A 20,559-nucleotide genomic window follows, 5' to 3' on the forward strand; every position below is an offset into this window, starting at 1 on the left:
AAGATGAGACATGAAAACACACCAAAGGCCAAACTAAAACCTGCCATGGGCAAAATGCATGTCTCTGTATGACTCATCATAGGAGCATCAGCACCATCAACAACTTTACATTTACATATATTAAATACATAAAATGATATATGCTACTTAATTACACTGCATATGCAATGTGATTTTTGGACAAATTCATACAACACCATATGAAATCCATTTGGCCTTCACTAAACCAGAGTGACAACTGAGCTACAGAGAACATTCAATATTCATGAAGATAAGGTCGCAACAAACAAAGGGGACAAAGTGTCTATGAGTGTGCACTAAGATGTGTCCTCATTAACTGAAAGAGGATACAGTTCTGTCAGAATGATGTCATTTAACAAGTCCCTGACAAGTGCCTTTATTGATCAGTAAGACTCTATTATAACATGATAGTGTTGAACTTTAGAAAGGCAAACAAATCCAATAAAGTTCAGATTTGGTTCTTTTAAAACTATTAATTTTTAAATATGGTTGTGCTTAAAAAAATAGATTGATAATGTATGTTATATCCAGCCACATACCATTATGCTGTCTGATCTAAATGCTTTGTTGCAGCAAAATTATTAATGTGTGGTCTCTTCCTCCTCCTAGTGGTAAGACATAGCAGTGGTATTAAACGTTCTAAACCCTGAACCACCAGATTAAATTATTTAAGAAAAGATCATGGGCAGATATTACATAAAGATAGAAATAGAAAATGGATAACACCATAGTGATTATATAATGGTCAATGCTCTGAAAAAAACAACTAGCTTAAAATTAATGCTCCACTTGTTTTATCAGTTCAATTAAATTCAGTTTAGCACTAATTCACAACATGTCTTCTCGATGTATTTTACAAAAAACAAATCCATTCTTAAACTTTTGGAACAGACTTAGAATAAGTATTATTTGCAGAACAGAAATAAACAGAAATAAATATGTCAATGTTAATTTCTGCTCAGTTGCATCTGTCCATTCTCTCTCTTACAGTAAATACATCATTTAAGTCCCTTGCTCCTTTCAAGCATTTGGTGCAAGGTGTTTAGGGGCTTATAGTAGTCCACTACAGTCTGGTTTATTGTCCATCTTTTTTAATTATATTTCTATATTTTATCTTTGAGGACAGAATGTTTTGCTGGTGTGTTTACCTTGTATGAAGGCAGAAAGCAGAGTACGCCTTTGGCCATGACCCGGCAGACATGGAGCAGCAAATCCCCTACCTCATCCTGGAAGGCAAATGTTTCAGAGTGCTGAAAGGTGGCGCAGAGTTTTCGGCCTTGGGGTCCTGCACCAACAGTGCCCACCCACACCTAAGCACAACAGAAAACAGTGGGTGATGTTCAAGCAAAAATAGTCAAATTAGCTTTTCTTTGTGTGGTGGAAGGGCCTAGTTAAAAGTCCAGCGCTAAATACAACAGTGTCAGTGGCAAGACAAAATAATTGATGTTCAGAAACTCTCCACCCAGTCTGATTTAGCCTGAATTACTTTACAAAGTAAAATTGGCAACATTTTCAGTTTCCATATGTACAACAGCGGCATATACTTTTGCTATCCATTTTTTGTTTGTGAAGTTTTAATTTTTGTAAACATCTGGATTTTTTTTTCCAACCATGCATTTTTTGGATTTTCACAGTTCAGAGCAATGACAGCACACCAGGACCTACTATCTGGTTTCATAAGCATATTATACAGAATCTATTTATTTGGACTTTGAATTCATGTCAAACTCCAGAAGGGATGACTGAAATAAAATCATGTTTTTGAAGATATTTTCATTATCATTAGTCATCTTTTGAAAGAAAAGAAAGTAAGAAAACAGTTGATTAAAATCAGAAATTGGGTACACTATGATAACATCTGAGATAATATTTTTAAAATCGCACTTGTAAACAATCTTAAAAAACAAGCTTGTTTCCTTTTCCATCCATGTTAGAACTGCTTTCTGTTGGTCTGTCACATACAGCCCAATAAAGTATATAATTGTTCTGGTTGAAACACAAAGTTCAAGGGAATTCTTAAGCAAAGCATACTGTCTCCTTATTCAGCCTGGGTTTTATATCACTTGGAGACATTGTGACATCTACTGGGCAAAAAATGTACTTGGCAGAAATAAAAGTCTTGCAATTATCTCTGGAGTCAATTTAATCAAGTAGTGTTAATAGGTTTCGATGTAAAAACAAACACTGCTTTATTCATGAACACATGTCAGAACAGGCACTAAAATCTCATTAACCTGGGATTTGTTGATCACATGGTTGGCTTCTAACTGGATGGTGAATTTTACCCCAAGTTCAGAGGAGAAGGAGCCCATAGGTGACAGGGTTCCTGATGTCAGTACAATACTGCGCACTGACCCACTCAGGTCAGAGAAAGCCTGAAAATAATCAAAACAAATTCAGAGTTCAATTTTATTTAATAACAAAAAAACACAGGGAAATCGACATTCTTATTGCTGTTGAAATCAGCATATTTCTTCAGCTCAGTGATAACACCCTCTGTTTACATGTCAAACATCTCACCACAGCAGGGTTGAGGCACCAGAAGCTCAGGGTGAGAACTTCCTTTTTAACCCGCGCGTTTTGACGGTGTCGGTGGTGAGGCCGGACCAAAAAGCCCTGGGCATCAGGAAGGTCAGGTGGGACCTGATTGGTCCAGGCGTAGCTCCTCTGCAATGCAATGCGGTAGTCCTCAGCAAACCTGCAGCACAGGAACACCTCCTGATCGACCGGTTACAAAAGAAACACGAAGGAGTTCAAAAACGTCAAAGTTTGGTCTCTCACCCGCAGCTGTCCCTGTAGAGAAAATCCAACACCATGAAGAGGTTTTTCAGGACAGTTGTTGTAGATGCGCTGATAATTGGGACCTGCACCATGTCCTCCTTGCCATTAACCAAACCAACACGCTCCTCCTTCTCCAACACAGATGCCAGGTTTTGCTGTCTCAGACATACAGTAGAGCAATTAATCTAAGCTGCTCCAAAAAGATTTAAACTTTCAAATTCTAATGTACTCTCAAAGGACCTATTAGGCAAAATTCACAATTTGCAAGTTTTGGGTTTCTACTGCTTCTAAAATCAGGCCAACCCCTTAAAAAATCACTCAGCCAGTTTTTTGGTGTCTAAAAAATCCCAACTTTCAAAACAACTTTCAAAACTTCCGGAATGTAATATCACAAATCAGCAGGCACTGCTCCTCACCTAGCAGTGCACCAGGCTGCACTGCAATGCACTTCAAAGCCAGTGGGCTTTGAAGCCCAGCCCCAGCCCCTCACCTAACCTAGCAACCCCAGCCCCTCACCTAGCAACCTCAGCAAAACCCAATCCGTCACCTAGCAATCTAGGGTGTTTTGTCAGCTAGTTTTACCATCCAGAAACCACTTGCTGCATTCTTGTTGATTGTGCAGGAGTCCCTACGTCTGCTTTTCAAAGATGTACAGTTGAATAATTGCTATTGATGCTCCAATCAGGTTTTTTTTGGAGCTGACACAGATACAGATCACCCATGAGGGCCAATCACTGCCCATCACTGATACCAATTTGATGTATTGGCTGTTTGTTGGTTTAGGTATAAATGCTTTCGGCTATGTGATCTTGCAAAAAGGAACTATAAAATCACCTTAATTTAGACAAAAACATACAAATCACTTGCAGGCGCAACGCAGTCAAAAAGACAATTAAAAAAAATCTATCAGCAATACAGGATGAGGAGTTCAGGCTCTCAACTGCCTAAATTATACAGAAAGTTAAATAAATCTCACAAGATGTATTTGAAAAAGAAATCATTCAAAGTTAAATGCAGGTTGCATTAAGATAAACAATCCTTAGTTACTAAATCAAATCTGCCTGAGAACATGGCTAGCTGTTTTGTGCTCACTGGTTGTTTCTGACTGAGTGAAGTAATTCTGCAGAACACAGAAGAGGGAGGCAGAGAAGCTCAATTTTAGCATGAGGCAGATTACCTGCCTCATGTTGAGACATAGCGAAAAATTTTATATATGGTATATGTAAAAACTTTTTTGTTTTTTTTTAGTTATATGGTGCAGCTTCTGTGATGGACTGGCAACCTGTCCAGGGTGACTCCACCTCTCATCTATTGACCAGTAACCCTGGTGACCTCACTAGGAATAAAGGTGTAAGATAATGGATGGATGTATGCTGCAGCTTTAAGGAGACATTTGATGTGAGAGTCCAAGTGGATCCATGCCTGGTGGGGCAGGAATCTAGGGCAACGATGTAGAGTTGTTTATCTACCAGGCACTAGATCTGCCTGGTAGAAACTAGTTAGTTTCTGTGAAGCTAACCAACGTTAATTCTGTGAAATATTGCGCCCCAATAGAGCGTGGCAGCAGTCCAACAGCAAGAGCACTCGATGGAAACCAGCGTCTTCTACCCCTCAGAAAGGCTGGTCATCTAGTTCAATAAATGTAATTATTTTTGGGTTATTTGCTCAGCCTTCTGATTGTTAAGTTCATTGTTGACAGTTGCGGGGTGCTTTAATTGTTTCTCCTGTCGTCCTTTTTTCTGAACTCAAATTTGATATACCATCAAATGCTTGTTTTTTAAATGTGACATTAAATTAATTGTGTTGCTGCGTTTTGACATGCATTTCCCTTGAGGTATTTTTTCAAGATGCAAACTTCACATCACTCTCAGAGCGCAACGGTTCCACTCGACATTGTTCAGGATTGGCTGCAGCACGCTTGCTCAATGTGAAAGAATGGGGGTGATACGCTGCACACAGGGCCTCTGCAGGTGTACTGATGATTGGTTTTTGTGATCAGTAACATTAAACAATGATTGGCTAACACGATCACATATCGGCTGATAATGATCAGTGGCCAATGGATCGCAAAGCCACTCAAAGTTGCGCATCTGTTAGCAGTTATTTTCACGTGTGAGTGTAAACATTGAGGTGGAGATTGTGGCCTTTAGTAGCTTATTTGGATGTAAAGTGACAGGAGGCCCTAAAACAGCTCATTCTGAAAGGAGTTCAAAATAGGCAGAACTAATCAGACTAACATCACAATAACATCTCAAAATCAAGAATGATTTTGTGCAAAAACTATAATGAACATGTTTGTCTAGCACATAGACCCACCCTAACCTGTTCAAGGAAGCATAAGAGGTCTTTAAATTCAGCAACTCTAGTTTTTTTTACCTTCATGTTACTGAAGGTGTCAAATGTGACACCCAAGCTGTGGAAAACGGTCAGTATATCCTTTCCACTCCAGACTTTGCAGGCGCTCTCAAACCCTCGTTCAGACAGCAGTGCCTGGCTCTCTTGGATCCAGCTGAGTTAACAACAGAAAACTGAATATAAAGCTCAGGTTCTGATAAAGACAAGATGGTACGTTTCCCTCAAACACTGACTTGATCAGGGCGTAGCAGAAGTTCCTGAGAGACTCGTGCTTGGAGCGTCTAATGTTACTGTGGACCATGCCATCCAGTTCATCTTTGGTCATCTGCAGGCCGCTGAGCTCTAAGGTGTAACTGGCGCTTTCCCTTGCACAGTCTTCTATGTTATGGGCCTCATCCAGCACCAAGATCTGCCCCTCCAGGTCAATCTCCATCTGCTCCAGAAATATTGAAAATAAGAACAGAACTGATTATACGTTCGGATGTGATGAGGAGTTCTTGATCTGCAGCTTTCATGGTTCTTCCACTGTTTATTTCCATTGGAACTCACACTCTCTCTGATTATTGGATCCAGTAAGTAGTTATACGGACAAAAGATGATAGAGGCATCCTGCATAAGTTCCCGAGCAGCATAGTAAGAGCAGGCACGGAGCCTTTTCCCCAGAGACACCAGATCTTCGATGTCCCAGGCTTCACGTAGCCCATGGACCCACTGTAGGGTGTGCTGGTCCCGCATCTTCTGCACACCATGGTAGAACCTGCATGACCTTCCCTGAAATATGAGCATGTTGAAATAAAAATAAAAAAAAACGGACATATGTGATGCATAATTGATCATAATGGGCAAACATCAAGTTCCCAACTCCATCTCTCTGTCCATCTTTCTAATAATACAGTCAGACAGAGATTTAAAAAAGAAAAGCAAATGAGGTGGATTAGCAGAGCTTGTCAACAACTTCTGGTGTAATTCAGGACATGTTACTGTGGAATATTATCTCTGTTGCGTGGATATTAAACTGTTAGTATGTGATGACAGCCATCAGACTGTCAAACAGCAACAGTCATCAGTCAGAGGCTATTTTAGATTTGTGGCAAGACTGACTCCTACTAGAGATCTTTACTGCCCACAGTATCACCATTCACAGTGACTCCTAATATAATTGGTTGATATAAGTTACAACAACATTTAATTTCCACTTAGGATCAAATATTTTGAACTGTATCCATTATCACTAACTATAATAATATTCCAATATGGATGTGTTGTTTGGAGCAACACATCCAAACACTCATGTATAGAATGGTGAAGCAATCTGAAGAAGCAACATCTAATGTACCAGGTACGAATTACTGCCAGCAGAGGTCTCACACCCTGTCCTTTATGAATTTAACAGCTTGAGGTGTCACTGTCACAAAAACACTGTACACAGTTTCAGACACAACAATCACAGAGGATGAAACTGTCTTCTTCTCTAAACGACGTACCACGTGGGAACAGTGACACTGAACCCTGTCTGCATGGCAAAACAGGATCTGATTGGGGGATTAACAGCCCTCAGCTACTGTTGGGATGTCCAGAAGAGCTCTGAGTGAAGAGCAGCCTGAAAACTAGCAGCAGAACTGCTGTGTGTCCCTACAGCCTGCTAACATGACAATGACTGCACCAGACCCTGAGGAGATACAGGGTGTCGGTGACAACTGCTCCAGATGGGGGTTATTTCTGGGCCACCCTTTTCATGACAAAGTCAGACAATTGCCTTGGAAGGCCAACACCTCCATTGACAGCATAATTGTCATCATTACAGAAGGCGCCTGAACTTCAGGACAGTAGGGGGTTACAAGTGTATCATGTCTCAGAAAAACAGCTTTTGACATTCTAGGGTGTCAAAAGATGTCGTGTGGCTCAATTGTACAAAATTTCTCTGAGGCTATGAGCTCCACAGTTTACTCTAAGCTGACTACACAGTTGAGAAAGTGCATCTATCTGATATAGTAAAAAGAAAAAAAAACACTCTATTTGAAGCAGGGTAATAATAGTTTTGGGTCTTTCATTATTGTTTAATTTTATTTTGTTGTGACTTTGTTAAATTTTGTCAATTTTAACCAGTTTTTTGAAAGCGTTTGTTAATTTTTATTAGTTATTTAATTTTTTTTTGTTTGTTTTAGTTTTTTTGGTTAAAGTAATAGTTTTAGCTTTTTCATACTTTTTCATACTTTTTAGTTCTGCACCTAAAATTTAACCAAAGTATTGTACTGTGATAATGAACACTCAACAGAAGATACCATTTTCAAAAAATGTATGGAATTGTTTTTGAACAATCAACTGACTCAGGTGTTCTTTCCCACTTTTGCTGTCGCCATTTTGCCAACTAGTGCAAGTGTCACCAGGAGGATTATGGAGTGCCGTAATTTGCTAACAGCTGACATAAACCACTAGTGTAGCGGTGGTGAGTGGTGGGTTTTATTTCACATCAGTTCGAAAGACTAATAAATCAATTCATAAATACAAGACTGAATGATATTAGATCTATAATTTCAGTATGATTTAATTTTGTAAATGCACCACGTAGATCCAGTTAATTTTAGTTTTTCCCCATTAATTACCATTTTCATTTATTTCAGTTAAAAATTTTCTCAATTTCAGCTTAGTTTTTTTAGTTATAATAATCTTGTTCTGAACACATCATGAGTATTTAATTGTTTTTATGAAGGTGAAACACTAGCATATAGTAAATACCCTGGAGCTGTTATATTCGTGTATGTACGTGTGCGAGTGCGTGTGCGTGTGTGGGTGTGTGTGTGTGCGTGTGTTTGCGTGACTCCTTTCTCACATCTTTGGCCTGCAGCAGATCCTTGCAGCGTTCATTGCGGTTGAAATGCGGCGCCACGTCTGGGTTGACACAGGTGTGATCTCTGCTGGAAAGGATAGTCATGTGCACTCCGGAATAAACGGTGCGCTTCAGCTCATGAGCAATCTGAGTTATCTGCTTATGGGTTCGTGTGCCAAAAAAAATCTTTGGAATCTTCTTGTTGCCATCTTTGTCTTTGTCTTTGCTCTTCAAGTTGTCTTTGGCTGATGCACACGGACAGCGAGAGCAGGGTTCGGAGGACTGGACAGAGAAAAACACTTATTTCTAACGGATTATAGTTTGAGTTCAGCATAGTTTCATTTTATTTTCTGTTAATTCTATAGAATACCAGCGTTACATCAAATGTCACAGCATTTGCAGGACAAACAGGTCCAACACATCTTATTTTTTGTGCTAAGAATAATGCCAAAACTTAAATGTGAATGCCATACGATCTTATTCAATAAATTAGGACATACGTCCTGATGAGGGTCATCAGATTAAAAGTACTTTTTGAAAATAATCTTTTACCAGGTATTAAGATACATTAAGATATGTAAAGATGACAAAACATCAGTCATCTGATTAATCTATATAACACAGAAGCTAGTTGTTCTGTCAGTAAATTACCTGACAGAACTACTGTTTTCAGTCTATAAACTTCAGTAAACAATTAACTGATGACTAAATTAGTTGACAATTATTTTATTAATTAATACATCGCGATACGTCATTTCATTCCTAAACTTAATTATGTTTCTGAAGTCTGGCTTTGCTTGCCTTTATACTGATGCTTTAACAACTAGCTCAAAATAATTTTGTCTTGACTGACTCCAGGTAATTCCAAATTCTCATAAACGTTTTCCTTGAAAGGGCATATATATCAAAGAGAATGCTGCAGCACAATGTAGCTAAAACATAAATAAACTGAAAGTATGGCGACTTTCCCTGAGAATTACGATACAAATGGTACAGACGCAGCAACATTATCCATGGCATGAACAGGCAGTCTGAAAGAATGTCTTGTATACTCTTTTGAAAAAACACACTGAGAAGAATAAAGAATTTGTATCCATACATAAGGCATCCTGTCACTCACCACCAGGTGACCTTTACTAGGTTTGAAAGATGATAGGCCACCATTGTGGTGAATAAGAAAATCTAGCTACTTTATAATTGGTTGTCCGGTGACGAAGTGAGTTATTTTTCCCTGCTCACAGGTAAAGTGTAGAGCTTATGAAACTGATACTGCTAATGTGTCAAGCTCTTAAGTGGTGCAGTCTTTGACTGTTCAGTTATTCACAGGAATAGCTATTCTAAAATCCTGACTGTTTGAAGATGAGTCGGTTTTCACAAATAGCATATTTAGGAACAATAACTGGCATTGGCTGCATGTACTTTAAGCTAGCACAAACTAACAGACGGGGAAGGAACAGAAAAAGTACACAAACATTAAATAGTGGTAAAACATTCACTGAAGATGTCAGAAAAATTATTTTTTCTTCCTTAGTGGTCTTTACTGTTAATTGACAGCAATGTCTGATCACATTACACCATAGTTTCTTCACTCTGACCTAGTCAAGTGTTTTAAAAAAACACACCAAGGGTTTTTTCACAGCTGGTTGTCCGTAGATTTGATTTGATTGGGGACCAAAACTGCAACATTTGTTACATTTTCAGTTGGTGTGGTTCCCTTTCACAGGGCACTGTGTCAAACAATCCAAACTAACTGAAAAACCTGTTTCCCCCCTTCGCCTGTGGTGGCGCTGCACCAAGAACTATTGAAGGAATTGACACAAAACCTCTGAAGAAGACCAGCACACATTCCTTCTTCAAAAAATGTAAACAAAAAGCAAGTGGTATCAGATTTTATTGGTTGTAGAATTTCTCCTGCAGCTAGTGATGCTCCTGCAGGCACCATTACTACACACCAAATCATGTCCGCAAAACCAGACTGTACCAATGGGAGTAGAAATCTGTCACAAAAATGGTCATAGCACTCTTATTTCTTATCCAATTTCTATAAAATACAGCTTAAATTAAAGCTGAGAAAATTGCTGATATTTTAATATTTAAAGATCCCTGGATATAAATCTGTAAATAGCTAAATAGCTTGGTTTCTGTCAACATGAAAGCGAGGACTACGGAAATTTCTCTTTTATATTGGTCAATAACAGAATTTTACATGATTAGCGCTGTCAAAATTACTTTGTTAAAATTTAATAAACAATGGCTATAAAATAGTTTAACCATTTGATGATCATTTCGTTGCTTGTACTTGTGACGGTGCAATGACAATAAAGTTGAATTCTATTCTATTCTATTCTATTATGAATATCACCATGTTCTAGAAACCAGGCAATTTGTCCAGTTTTTGTCGTTTAATGAAGGTTTAAACATTACAGTGGCTACAGCAAGACACACCAAAGGGAAAATTAACTGCTAAACTGGTGTAAACCACTTTCTGCTTTTCCTCACTCTCTGTGTTGTCTCTACACGAGGACCCATTGCCACGACAACTGACACAACACTTCCGCTAGCCCACAGAGCAGAGAATAATATATTGACCAGAATACCCTGCGCTATAGTTAGCTTCCTGCTTTTGGAGCAGTCTCCAGTCTGCTTGCATTCAAGGGACTGTGTGTCTAACAAGGTAGTCAGCAACACACAAACACCACAGCGGACTGTACTCTCACCATTCCTTTTCACGCTGCACACTTCAGACTTTCAGCATAAGTCTGACTTTCTGTCATCTACAGAAATACTCAGATGACTGCTGTTCTCTGGTGTATCAGAGATGAACAAGAATCTGAGTACAGAGGTCTGGTGGACTGCTTTGTGGCATGGTGTGGGAACAAAACAAAACAGATGATTTTTGACTTCAAGAGAACAGAGTTAGATCAAACCCTAAATCCATCATGGGAGAAGACATGGTTGAGACTGGACTGCAGATGCAAAGAGAAGCATCTGTAAGAAGGAACATAGCAGACTGGACTTGATGAAGAGGCTAAGATCCTTCAAGGTTTGCAGTAAGATGCTGCAGATCTTAAAGTCTGTTGTTGAGAGCGTCATGTCTTCTGCTGTCATCTGTTGAGGCAGCAGCATCAGAGCCAGAGACACAAAAATATTCAACAACTTGATAAAAAGGCTGGTTCTGTTTTGGGGACCACTGTGGAATCTCTAGAGATGACGACGCAAAGAAGGATTCTTCATAGGATCAAGAAAATTATGGACAACCCTGACCATCCTCTTTATGATACTGTCTTGGAAAAACGTTTGCTACAAATGATCAAGTGTTCACTAAAGTTGTTATTGCACTTAGGTAATGAAAGGTTTATATTCTTAATAACGGAACTAATTTGAATGTTCTTATGTATTTCTAATATTGTTTAAAATAAGCATAAGTGGTTAAACGAAAATCTGCACAATGTGACAATTTTTTTTATCCAATTAATTAATAAATCATCAGAATAATCAAATACTAAAATAATTGTTAGCTGCAGCTCTATACCATTTATACCAACTAAACATAACTCCCTATTCTAGCCAACCCTTAAGTCTTCCATACTGACAAGAGCGATTCCACACAAGAATGAATGGTATGTGATGTCATGCATTGGTACTGGCTTTGCTACTTATCAAGGGATCAGAAAGTAACACTTCTGATGACATACAAGAAGCTCCAATTACCCAGTGGCTCAGATTTTCCAAGAATGTTTGCCCATCAAAAATGACAATGTGTGGTGAAGTGTAGACCAGATAGCACTCTTAGAGAGCTGCCTCTCAAAACTAAGAGGGATAACGAGCCCTGAGCCCATGTGAAAAACAAATAGAGGTGCTCAGGGCCCCAACACCAGTTCAAGTTACCGTTCTCCTCTGAAACAGTTACGCTCCACAGCCTGGGCCTAAGGCCCGATCACCTTACCTGCCACTGCCACATTAAATAGAGCTATCCAAATATCCTGCACCAAGATGGCCAATAATTACTTATTCATTGGCAGGTGAGGGGAGGGTGGGGAGCTTAGGGCAGCGTAGAGGGGCATCCTGATGAATAGAGGCCCTTGTCAGGAGCTGCAGCAGGAAACAGCTGACACAAGAGTATCTTTTTACGCGGCTCCTTCACGAGATGTCAAGACAACAAGGTCTCAAGCGTGGCCCCGGAGCCCCAAGCAGAAACCCCTTTGAGAAGAATGCAGACAACTGGCAGAGGAGAAAAACACAACGCTGCAGAACGATTCTCCTGCTGCCGCTCAAACAGAATGCTTTATAGTAACACAAATGCACCACGCTGTTCTTGGCTTTACAACTGCTGGTACACTGGGGGTGTTCTTGTCTCGCTCTCTCACACACACACACACACACGCACACATGCAGACACACACACACACACGCTGCGAAGTGTAAGCATACTGCCCACAGTGGCTGCTGCTTGTGAAACTGACAGAACAGAGGTCAGTGGTGTTACTGAACACCTCAGAATGTTCACAGGTAGCTCTTTGTTGCTGCACTCCTGGCCAACACCTGAGAGATGGAAATCTCACACTCCATAGGGGCCGGTCACAAGGAACCAAGGGGCCACAGGCAGCGGATCACCTAGGCACTGCTGGCGCCTCTGACTGGACACCAATATGCTCCTCATTCCACAGCTTTCGAGGGCTTGGAATTAATTCCAATAAAGGGTGGGCTTCAATAGGCACTACCTTGGAAGACCTGACACCCAACACCCCTTCTCCAGATATGACCACACAGCACAGGTAGGGGCCCTGGCAAATATCTGCCCTCCGAAGCACCTGTTTATCCCTCGGGCGCAGTAACCAGCGGGTGAACCCCATTCAATATTTATCCCTGTGGCTTTCACAGATCAGCAGCCCAAGCGAGGCAAACCCTCTTAATTAAAACTGGAGCTTGCTTCAAAGGGCCCCATTCAGGCCATCAGTCAGCGCTCGTGGGACAAAGCAGTCCGGGTCATGTAGCTAAAGTGAAACTAGAGACAAACGCGCTTTTTCGACTTCACTTTCCCTCCTCCTCTTTTTCCACATCCGACTATCCAGAGCTCTCGTTCCAAGCTCCACAGCTGTGGCAGGCTGCGACACTGATGTGGGAGGCAGAGCACCCCTGTCAACTACCAGCAGGGGTAGTCATGATTTGGGAGATCATGACTAACTTGCTTTAGTCTGGATCAGGGTTACTTCTGAACCCAAACATCACAGATCCTCTCAGAACATTATATTTCTGGATAGCTCTGATTCAGCTGCTACTAGAGCTGAAAACAGGTTCAAATGTTAAAATATTTATATACATTTTCATTTCCTGGATGACTGGCATCAGATCATATGTGGCTTATACAGGAGGGAGTACAGGTAGAGTGCAGCTTGCAAAATTTGAAAAGATCTGGGTCAAATGGAAAAAAAAAGAAAAAAAAATAAAACATTATGGTGAAATGTCCAGAATTTGTGCGACTCTGAACAACTTTCATTGTATTTTATTAACATGGGTATACCACCCCTCATTTTTTTGTCAATGTAATTAGTAATAATTAGTAATAATTAAAGAAGCTTAGCAAACAAAAACAAAATTATTATTCTTTAATGTAATGACCAAAAAATTACTATGAACTGACAACAAAACACCAGAACAAAGGAACCTTTTCTGATCTACCTCATAAATACTAACCAGAAAAATCATGACAAGAAACTTTTGAAACAGCAAGACATCAGTTCTTGATCTAAAACCTTTCAATGTATGGATATAAAATAGCGTTCAAAGTAAAAATATTACTGTTCTAAATGTTAAGATGTCATCTAATAAATGTTCTGCTCAGATCAGTTTGAAGTAAAAAGAATGATGAAGTTACAAATATTACAGTGAAACAGGATGCATAAAAAAACACATTTCAATTTATTCAAATGAGTAGTGTTTTTTAATTGAATTACAGTAAATTTTATGAAATTCAAGCCTGTTCTTTTGAAAGAACAGCAGTAAGAATGTAACAGAGGGTGGCAGAGAGAGACAAGAACCAGAGCATTTAAATTCATCTTTCAATAAATCTGCCATTTCTTATTTCAGTGAAAATGACCCAAACTAAAAAAGCAGCTGTGAAAAGTATGAAAACTACAATGGGAAAATCTAAAAGAAGTGCAGGCTTAATATTTTATCCAAAACATTATTCTAAGTGTAGCCAATCAATGAACTCTGATAATAATCCGTCGGTCAGATTCTATAATCTGGCATTGATGATTCACCATTGAACTGGATCCCATTATTTGCAGCAAACACCTGAATGTTGTTACATCTGTTTCTCACTCAACTATTCGAATTTTTTGCCTCCACTGATTTGTGTCCGACCAATTGTATTGACTAATATCTGTTTCCATTTTTCAAACAATCAAGCAAATTAAACTACTTGTAAAACATAAGAAAGATCAATATTTTTCTAATTCATTATTTTACAAATGATTAGGATGATGGCAGTGAGACCTTGTTTTTTGTTCCAAATTGTTTTGAATATTGTGCTATTTGTTGCTGCTTTAGCATGAATATCATCCCTCATCTTATCAGAGAGTGTGGCATAGCATTTAAGTAGTGCAATGTATAAATGTGAATAATATAAAGAAAATATGAAAATTTCACAAAATGACTAAGAGAAACGATACTAATTATCAAACGTAAACTGTGAAAACAAGCATTCGAGCTTGGATTAAGAAAAATTACTAAATTATCAACCACCTGCATATAAATAGAACTATTAACATAAATGAGAAGCATAGCTGTAAAACGTCAACAATCCCCAATGCAGCTGCTGTGATAAGAATCTGCCGTGTGACACACAGATAGGAAGAATGTTTTAGTTGAACTGCTGTTCAGGAGCTCAAAAATACAGAAACCAACCAGCCCTTCTTGGAAAATGTAAAAGGCAGCATTTTGTGCAATTATAATTTTTTTAGAGGTATTTTGTCAAAACTCTCTTCTGAACATAAAAAATATCATAATTATGAATGTATTTAAATAATTTTATAATAATAATAACAACAATAATAATAATAATAATAATAATAATAATAGTTAATCAGCTTTATCTGAAGTTAATATCTCATACTTTATTTTTTAATTCTAACTAAAAACTTTTATTGCAATTCATTATTTTTCATCTAAAGCTTGCTCTAGTTTGAACATTTCATGTTGAATTTGTGGAGCATACCACCACCTAGTGGTCATTCTGAATTGTGATCCTGAAAATTTAGGATAGGAAGCTCATTAAATCCAAATCAGCTGCAGATTCTTTAATGTGTGACAGTTTTAGCCTCAACATACAAACATCCTTCATCACTCAGACTGCTATGAACGGAGAATGAAGGCAGATGTGTTTCATGCTAGTATCTGGTAACTCGTGCCAGAGGTGCGGAGGCATCTGTACTAGATCTATTCCCACAGGAAAAATTCCGACATGTTATTCAAGTAAAAGTCAGCTGAAGTTACTGACAGCTAAGGATGACCCATTACATAGCAACGAAGATGTGCATGCTGGGACATTTTAGAGATTTGTTCAAGATGCCTGCCCTTTCTGATCATACAAGTACTTCATAGTAACAAGATGCTAGGAAGGGCAGTGCAGTGATCACAAAAGATGCACAGCATAATGTGAAAAAGCAGTAAGTAAATCTGAACTGCACTCACAAAACTTACTGAACAACAGACTGGATCCCTAAAGCTTCATGAAAGAGCTGGTACTGGAGAGGAAGGGAAAAAAAGCACTGATCTATTTCAATTAGTTATGTGTTATGGAATATGTTTAGAAAAGAGAGAAATGCTGTAATGTTCTTGTGGCTCGCTACCCTGAAGACAGTTCTATCCTGGTATGAAATGTACTTACACTGCTTGATGAGGACAAACCAGCTCCCTGGTGGGTTGAGGCAGTTTTCCAGCTCTGGGGACCAGATGTTTCACTATCCAACTCAGGTTCGTCATCAATGAATATGACGCCTTGTTGTGTGCGCTGCCTTTTATGGCTCTAAAAAGCAGAAAAGAATTTGACTTCAATATACAAGTAAGATTTTTTTTGAAGAATATTGTCAATTATTTATTCATTGGAAAGGTAAACAAAACAGACCAGTTAACTGTATTCTACGGAGATCCCTAATGGACATTTGCATTCCCCCACAATAATGTATTTACTAGTCAGTTCATGCAACATCTCTAATACTGAAAGTCTTTCTGCTACAGAGTCAGATTTTTGTAAAGATTTTTCATGAATGTTTATATCTCGATTGTTTTATCTTTATCTTACTCAATCACACCACAAACGGAGGCAAAACAGGTCAAACATGGGTTTTCCATTCCTGCTCTAAGACATAAACATGACAGAAACTTTCTGTAACGGTGCGTTCACACCAAAAGCATTACGAGCTTCACAAATGTGTCTGACTCTCCAAGTTCGATGCTTGTGTACTTTTGGTGCATTCACACCATACGTGTTTTGAGCGCCAGGCGCATCTGGTTTACATTCAAAGTCTATGTGGAGCATTGGACGAGCTTGTTGTGTCAAGTGGTCAAAACACTCCAAATGGTTCAAATCGTGATGCGCTAGATCAGGGCTGGGAAATCCTGGTCCTCGAGGGCCGGTGTCCTGCAACTCTTAGACATCTCCCTGGTCCAACACACTTGAATCCAACAGCAGAATCATCTCTTAAGTGCAATCAAGTTCTCCAATAATGCGGCTAACAACCTCATTATTTGACTCAGGTGTGTTGAAGTTGAGACACATCTAAAAGTTGCAGGAGACCGGCCCTCGAGGCCTGGAGTTGCCCACCCCTGCGCTAGATGTTCAAAGAGGCAGCAACGGCCCTCGACGGGCTTCCACATAGACTTTGAACATAACCCGACATACCTGACGCTCAAAACGCGCTTGGTGTGATCGCACCATAAGAAGGAAAGAAAATATACATCCAAACTATTTGGACTATTTTTGAGTTATTCCCACCTTTCCCTGTAACCTACGACTAACCTTTAATCCCCAAATTATGACTAAAAGAGCCATTTCCACCAAAAGAGTAATTAGTTGCTATTATAAAGGTGCTTGATAATCAATTAATCTTTTACTTCATCAGCATGAAATCTTCCTGAAGATGAGAACATTACAGTGTGCAATTTGTGAATGTTTATGCAATAGAGGGTCACGTGCTATGACACAACTTTATATTTCTTTTCATTTCAACAAAAAAAAAACCTGCCGTGGCATCAATTCTCTTTTTACTAGAGAATTTCTAGAATAGACTTTTAAGAGATAAAGTAAAGAGTCAAGGATGCTTCATAGTTTGATTACATTTGGTTTCCCTTGTGATGTTAAGAGTGACTGAGACTTATTCAGAAAATAACTCCTTCAAGTTATTGAAATATGTGGCTCACTTAATGGGTGTGTAAATTCTGTTTTGCTTAGTGTTTTTTTTTGTTTTGTTTGTTTGTTTGTTGTTGTTTTTTTTGCTGTGCACCTGAGGTGATATTTACATAATTGCATCCACTGTCCAGCACACCTGAGTCAAACAATTACATTCCCTCCTCATCATGCAAGTTCTGCAGAAACTTACTAAAGATCAGGTCACTGACTCAGGTAGCAAAACAAGTAAAGCAAAGACAGAGCACCCTGGGGACCAAGCTTAAAGACCCCTCGATGAATACATTAAATTCAGGGTAAATATCTGAGGATACACAGCACCTTGTACTCTGAAGTACGGTTGCGCTTCCTGTCTGGTCTGAAGTCCTCATCTTTATCGCAGTCGGGGTCTAGAGAGGCCTGGACTTTCTCCGACAGACGGGACGCTAAAGACTGGCTTTTAGTTTGAGACTCACCGGGTAGTGGCACTGAAAAACAGAAAGCAGACCACTCATGAAGACATGGATACCCTCCAACTGTGGTCATTTTTATGACTGATTTAACTGTTAGCATGTTCCCATTGGGTCACAAAAAAGTAGAAATCAGAGAAATCAAACAGTTACATGAAACAAGCCTGAAATTGTATCAAAAGTTAACAATTGGGCCACTCACTGTGTTCTGATGCTGTGTGCGATGGCTGGGCCGTCTCTTTGCAAGGTGACTCAGTGAGGTCCACCACAGCAGGCTGGGCTGCTGCTCTGTGGCACTCACAGGGACACGGCCTGGGAGGTTCTGACTTCTTGGAGTCACCCACATGTTTATTTGACTGGCTTCTGTCTCCAACATGACCTCCTCCTTCTTTCACTTTAGCTGACAAAACAATGCAAGACTTTATGCTGTCAGGTAGCATGATGGGCCATATGGAAGACCTTTGGTGGTCTGACTATGGAGAGCGAATATTTGTAGTCTAAAACTCAGAGAGAATACCAAGCAAAAGTATTAAGACTCCTTGAACTGTTCAATTAATGTCTCATTTGCCATATATCTGCTACAAAGGTCATGGCATCTGTCACAGAAGCCACACCATATCAGTGACAGCCGCATGTGTGTATGTACATATGTATATTTACCGGTATTCTCTTTTTTTAATTGATTTGTTCGCAATATATCTACTACTCATACTCAATCTGCCACCAAAACCGTGGCAACTGTTACAGAGGACGTAAGCTGTCACTACTGAGCTGTGAAAGTTTCCGCCAGGCCTGGCGGCCGACACCAGGCCTGGTGGCCGACAGTAGATGTGCCACGATTTGAACTTGACCCTGCTGAACTGCGTTCTACTGTGCATCGCATAATAACACACTGACAAAGTTAATTTGGTATGAAAAATTTTGCAATGTTCTGTGCTAATTTATTCAAACAAAACAATAATAAAATTTTATGTAATCAATTACGTTAATTAATAAGTAAAGAAATCTAAATTCAGTAGTTGAAGATAACATATCACAAAAAGAATTGGAATAAAAACATTCTTGAATAATCAGAAGGTACTATTATATTACCATACCACATTGAAAGCTGGTTTGTCTGCTGAAAACACATGCAGCCTTACCCATCTGAGCCTGCTGCCAGCCCAGCGCAGAGCAGAGCAAGGCCAGACTTTTACCGCTGCCTGTGGGACTCTCCAACAAACAGTGCTGTCCATAGTTCAACCCTCGCATGATCTGCAGAAATAATGACACAATGTAGACCAAAGCAAAAAGACAGCAGCAGGCCCAGTCTGTCACAGTCTGTCAATAAGAATAAGAATACACGTAGGACAGTTTATCACAAGGCAACACTGATACAAACAGGAGAAACAACCATTCACACACACTCAGTGCTGCTGTAGGTTCTGGAGTGTGAGCAGTACCAGAGAAGACCACAAGGAGAATATGCAAACTTTACATTGAAAGGTGGGGATTCACACACGGAATCTTTTTGGCATCAGAAAACTGTTCCTGCTGTGACCCAAGTGGTGACGAAAATGAAACAAGTCCAACACTGAGAATCAGACCCTGTACTGCTGCTCTGCTAAAGCAACTAACAACGGGTGAATATGACAGGTGACAGTATGGACGTGAAGATTCCTTTTAATCTGAGTTGACTTACTGAATTCATCATGGCTAGCTGGGATGGATACGCCTTGCAGGGGAAGTGGACCTTCACTCCGCCAATGGTGTACTCCACAGGAGAGGCCATGTTTCTTTAGAACAGAGAACATCCGTTTTAACATACAATCAGTAACAAGAGCACAACAAAGTCTACGTCCTACGTTATTATTGCCATTCATCAGCTCACAACCTCAAAGTTCATACACAGCTAACATATTAAGTGTTCTAAAGCACTTTGGCCACTTATTTAAATATTTCCTGCTGCCACCAACCTGAAATAAGATACGACCCTAACAACTGTCTGAAAAGCCAATACTAGATTTTTACCACCGTTACCCTCACTTATGACAGCTGTTCCATAATGTTTAGTAACTAACGTTTGTTAATAAAATCGTAAAGGTTGTTAACACAAAGTGTTCATATTCTTTCTGCGGCCCCTACACTTCTTCCCGCTCTCCAAAATCACATTGGAAACCCAAACAGGATGTTAGCTACGTCACAACTGAGTTCTTCCTACAAATCATTTCAAAATAAAAGCTAGATGGAAAAATCCTGTCGATTGTACGCTCGAACAGAATTTGACTTCAGTTTTCACTCACAGAATACCAACATTAAACACTAATATATGTAAACTTTAGAGGAAATAAAATAAAGAATAAAAGGAACATGTAACATCCCACCTCTTCGAACACTGAACAGGTGGATCAGAACACAGAGTAATATACTTACCGTTCAATAGTGAGTAAACCATGGCAGAGTAAAACACAACACTGACACATTCTCAGCAAAAGCAACCACAGATTTAGTTTGACCAAAGAATAACTAGCAATTTATTTCTCTTTGTTGTAGTTTTTATATTTTTTGTGCATTTTAGTCGAGTATTTTTATGGATACTTATGTATTTATACATGCATACATAACTGTACAGTCATGCTCATAATAATAATGTGTTTCAAAAGGTAAGTGTAAGTCTTCTTGTTTAGTTGTCGGTCACCTCGCACAATACAGAATAAAAACTCTTCACAATGTGGCTT

General features: G+C 39.3%; 1 protein-coding gene across 1 annotated transcript in view; it reads right to left on the reverse strand.

Moving 5' to 3' along the window:
* The window catches only part of brip1 (BRCA1 interacting helicase 1), a 45,568-nt gene extending 25,607 nt beyond the window's left edge, over positions 1 to 19,961 (reverse strand). Inside the window, exons 1-14 of the mRNA XM_007565556.2 lie at positions 19,798 to 19,961; positions 19,524 to 19,617; positions 18,985 to 19,096; positions 18,045 to 18,242; positions 17,715 to 17,860; positions 15,876 to 16,013; positions 7,988 to 8,266; positions 5,707 to 5,928; positions 5,391 to 5,590; positions 5,179 to 5,311; positions 2,803 to 2,957; positions 2,542 to 2,719; positions 2,256 to 2,396; positions 1,170 to 1,331 (exon numbers count right to left, since the gene is read on the reverse strand). Of these exons, the coding sequence (XP_007565618.1) occupies positions 1,170 to 1,331; positions 2,256 to 2,396; positions 2,542 to 2,719; positions 2,803 to 2,957; positions 5,179 to 5,311; positions 5,391 to 5,590; positions 5,707 to 5,928; positions 7,988 to 8,266; positions 15,876 to 16,013; positions 17,715 to 17,860; positions 18,045 to 18,242; positions 18,985 to 19,096; positions 19,524 to 19,613 (2,154 nt within the window). The 5' untranslated portion in view covers positions 19,614 to 19,617; positions 19,798 to 19,961. The remainder of the gene's footprint in view (positions 1 to 1,169; positions 1,332 to 2,255; positions 2,397 to 2,541; positions 2,720 to 2,802; positions 2,958 to 5,178; positions 5,312 to 5,390; positions 5,591 to 5,706; positions 5,929 to 7,987; positions 8,267 to 15,875; positions 16,014 to 17,714; positions 17,861 to 18,044; positions 18,243 to 18,984; positions 19,097 to 19,523; positions 19,618 to 19,797) is intronic.
* Between the last annotated feature and the right edge of the window lie 598 nt (positions 19,962 to 20,559).

The sequence above is a fragment of the Poecilia formosa genome, unplaced genomic scaffold (assembly GCF_000485575.1).
Source record: "Poecilia formosa unplaced genomic scaffold, Poecilia_formosa-5.1.2 Scaffold179, whole genome shotgun sequence".
NCBI classification, from domain to species: Eukaryota; Metazoa; Chordata; class Actinopteri; order Cyprinodontiformes; family Poeciliidae; genus Poecilia; species Poecilia formosa.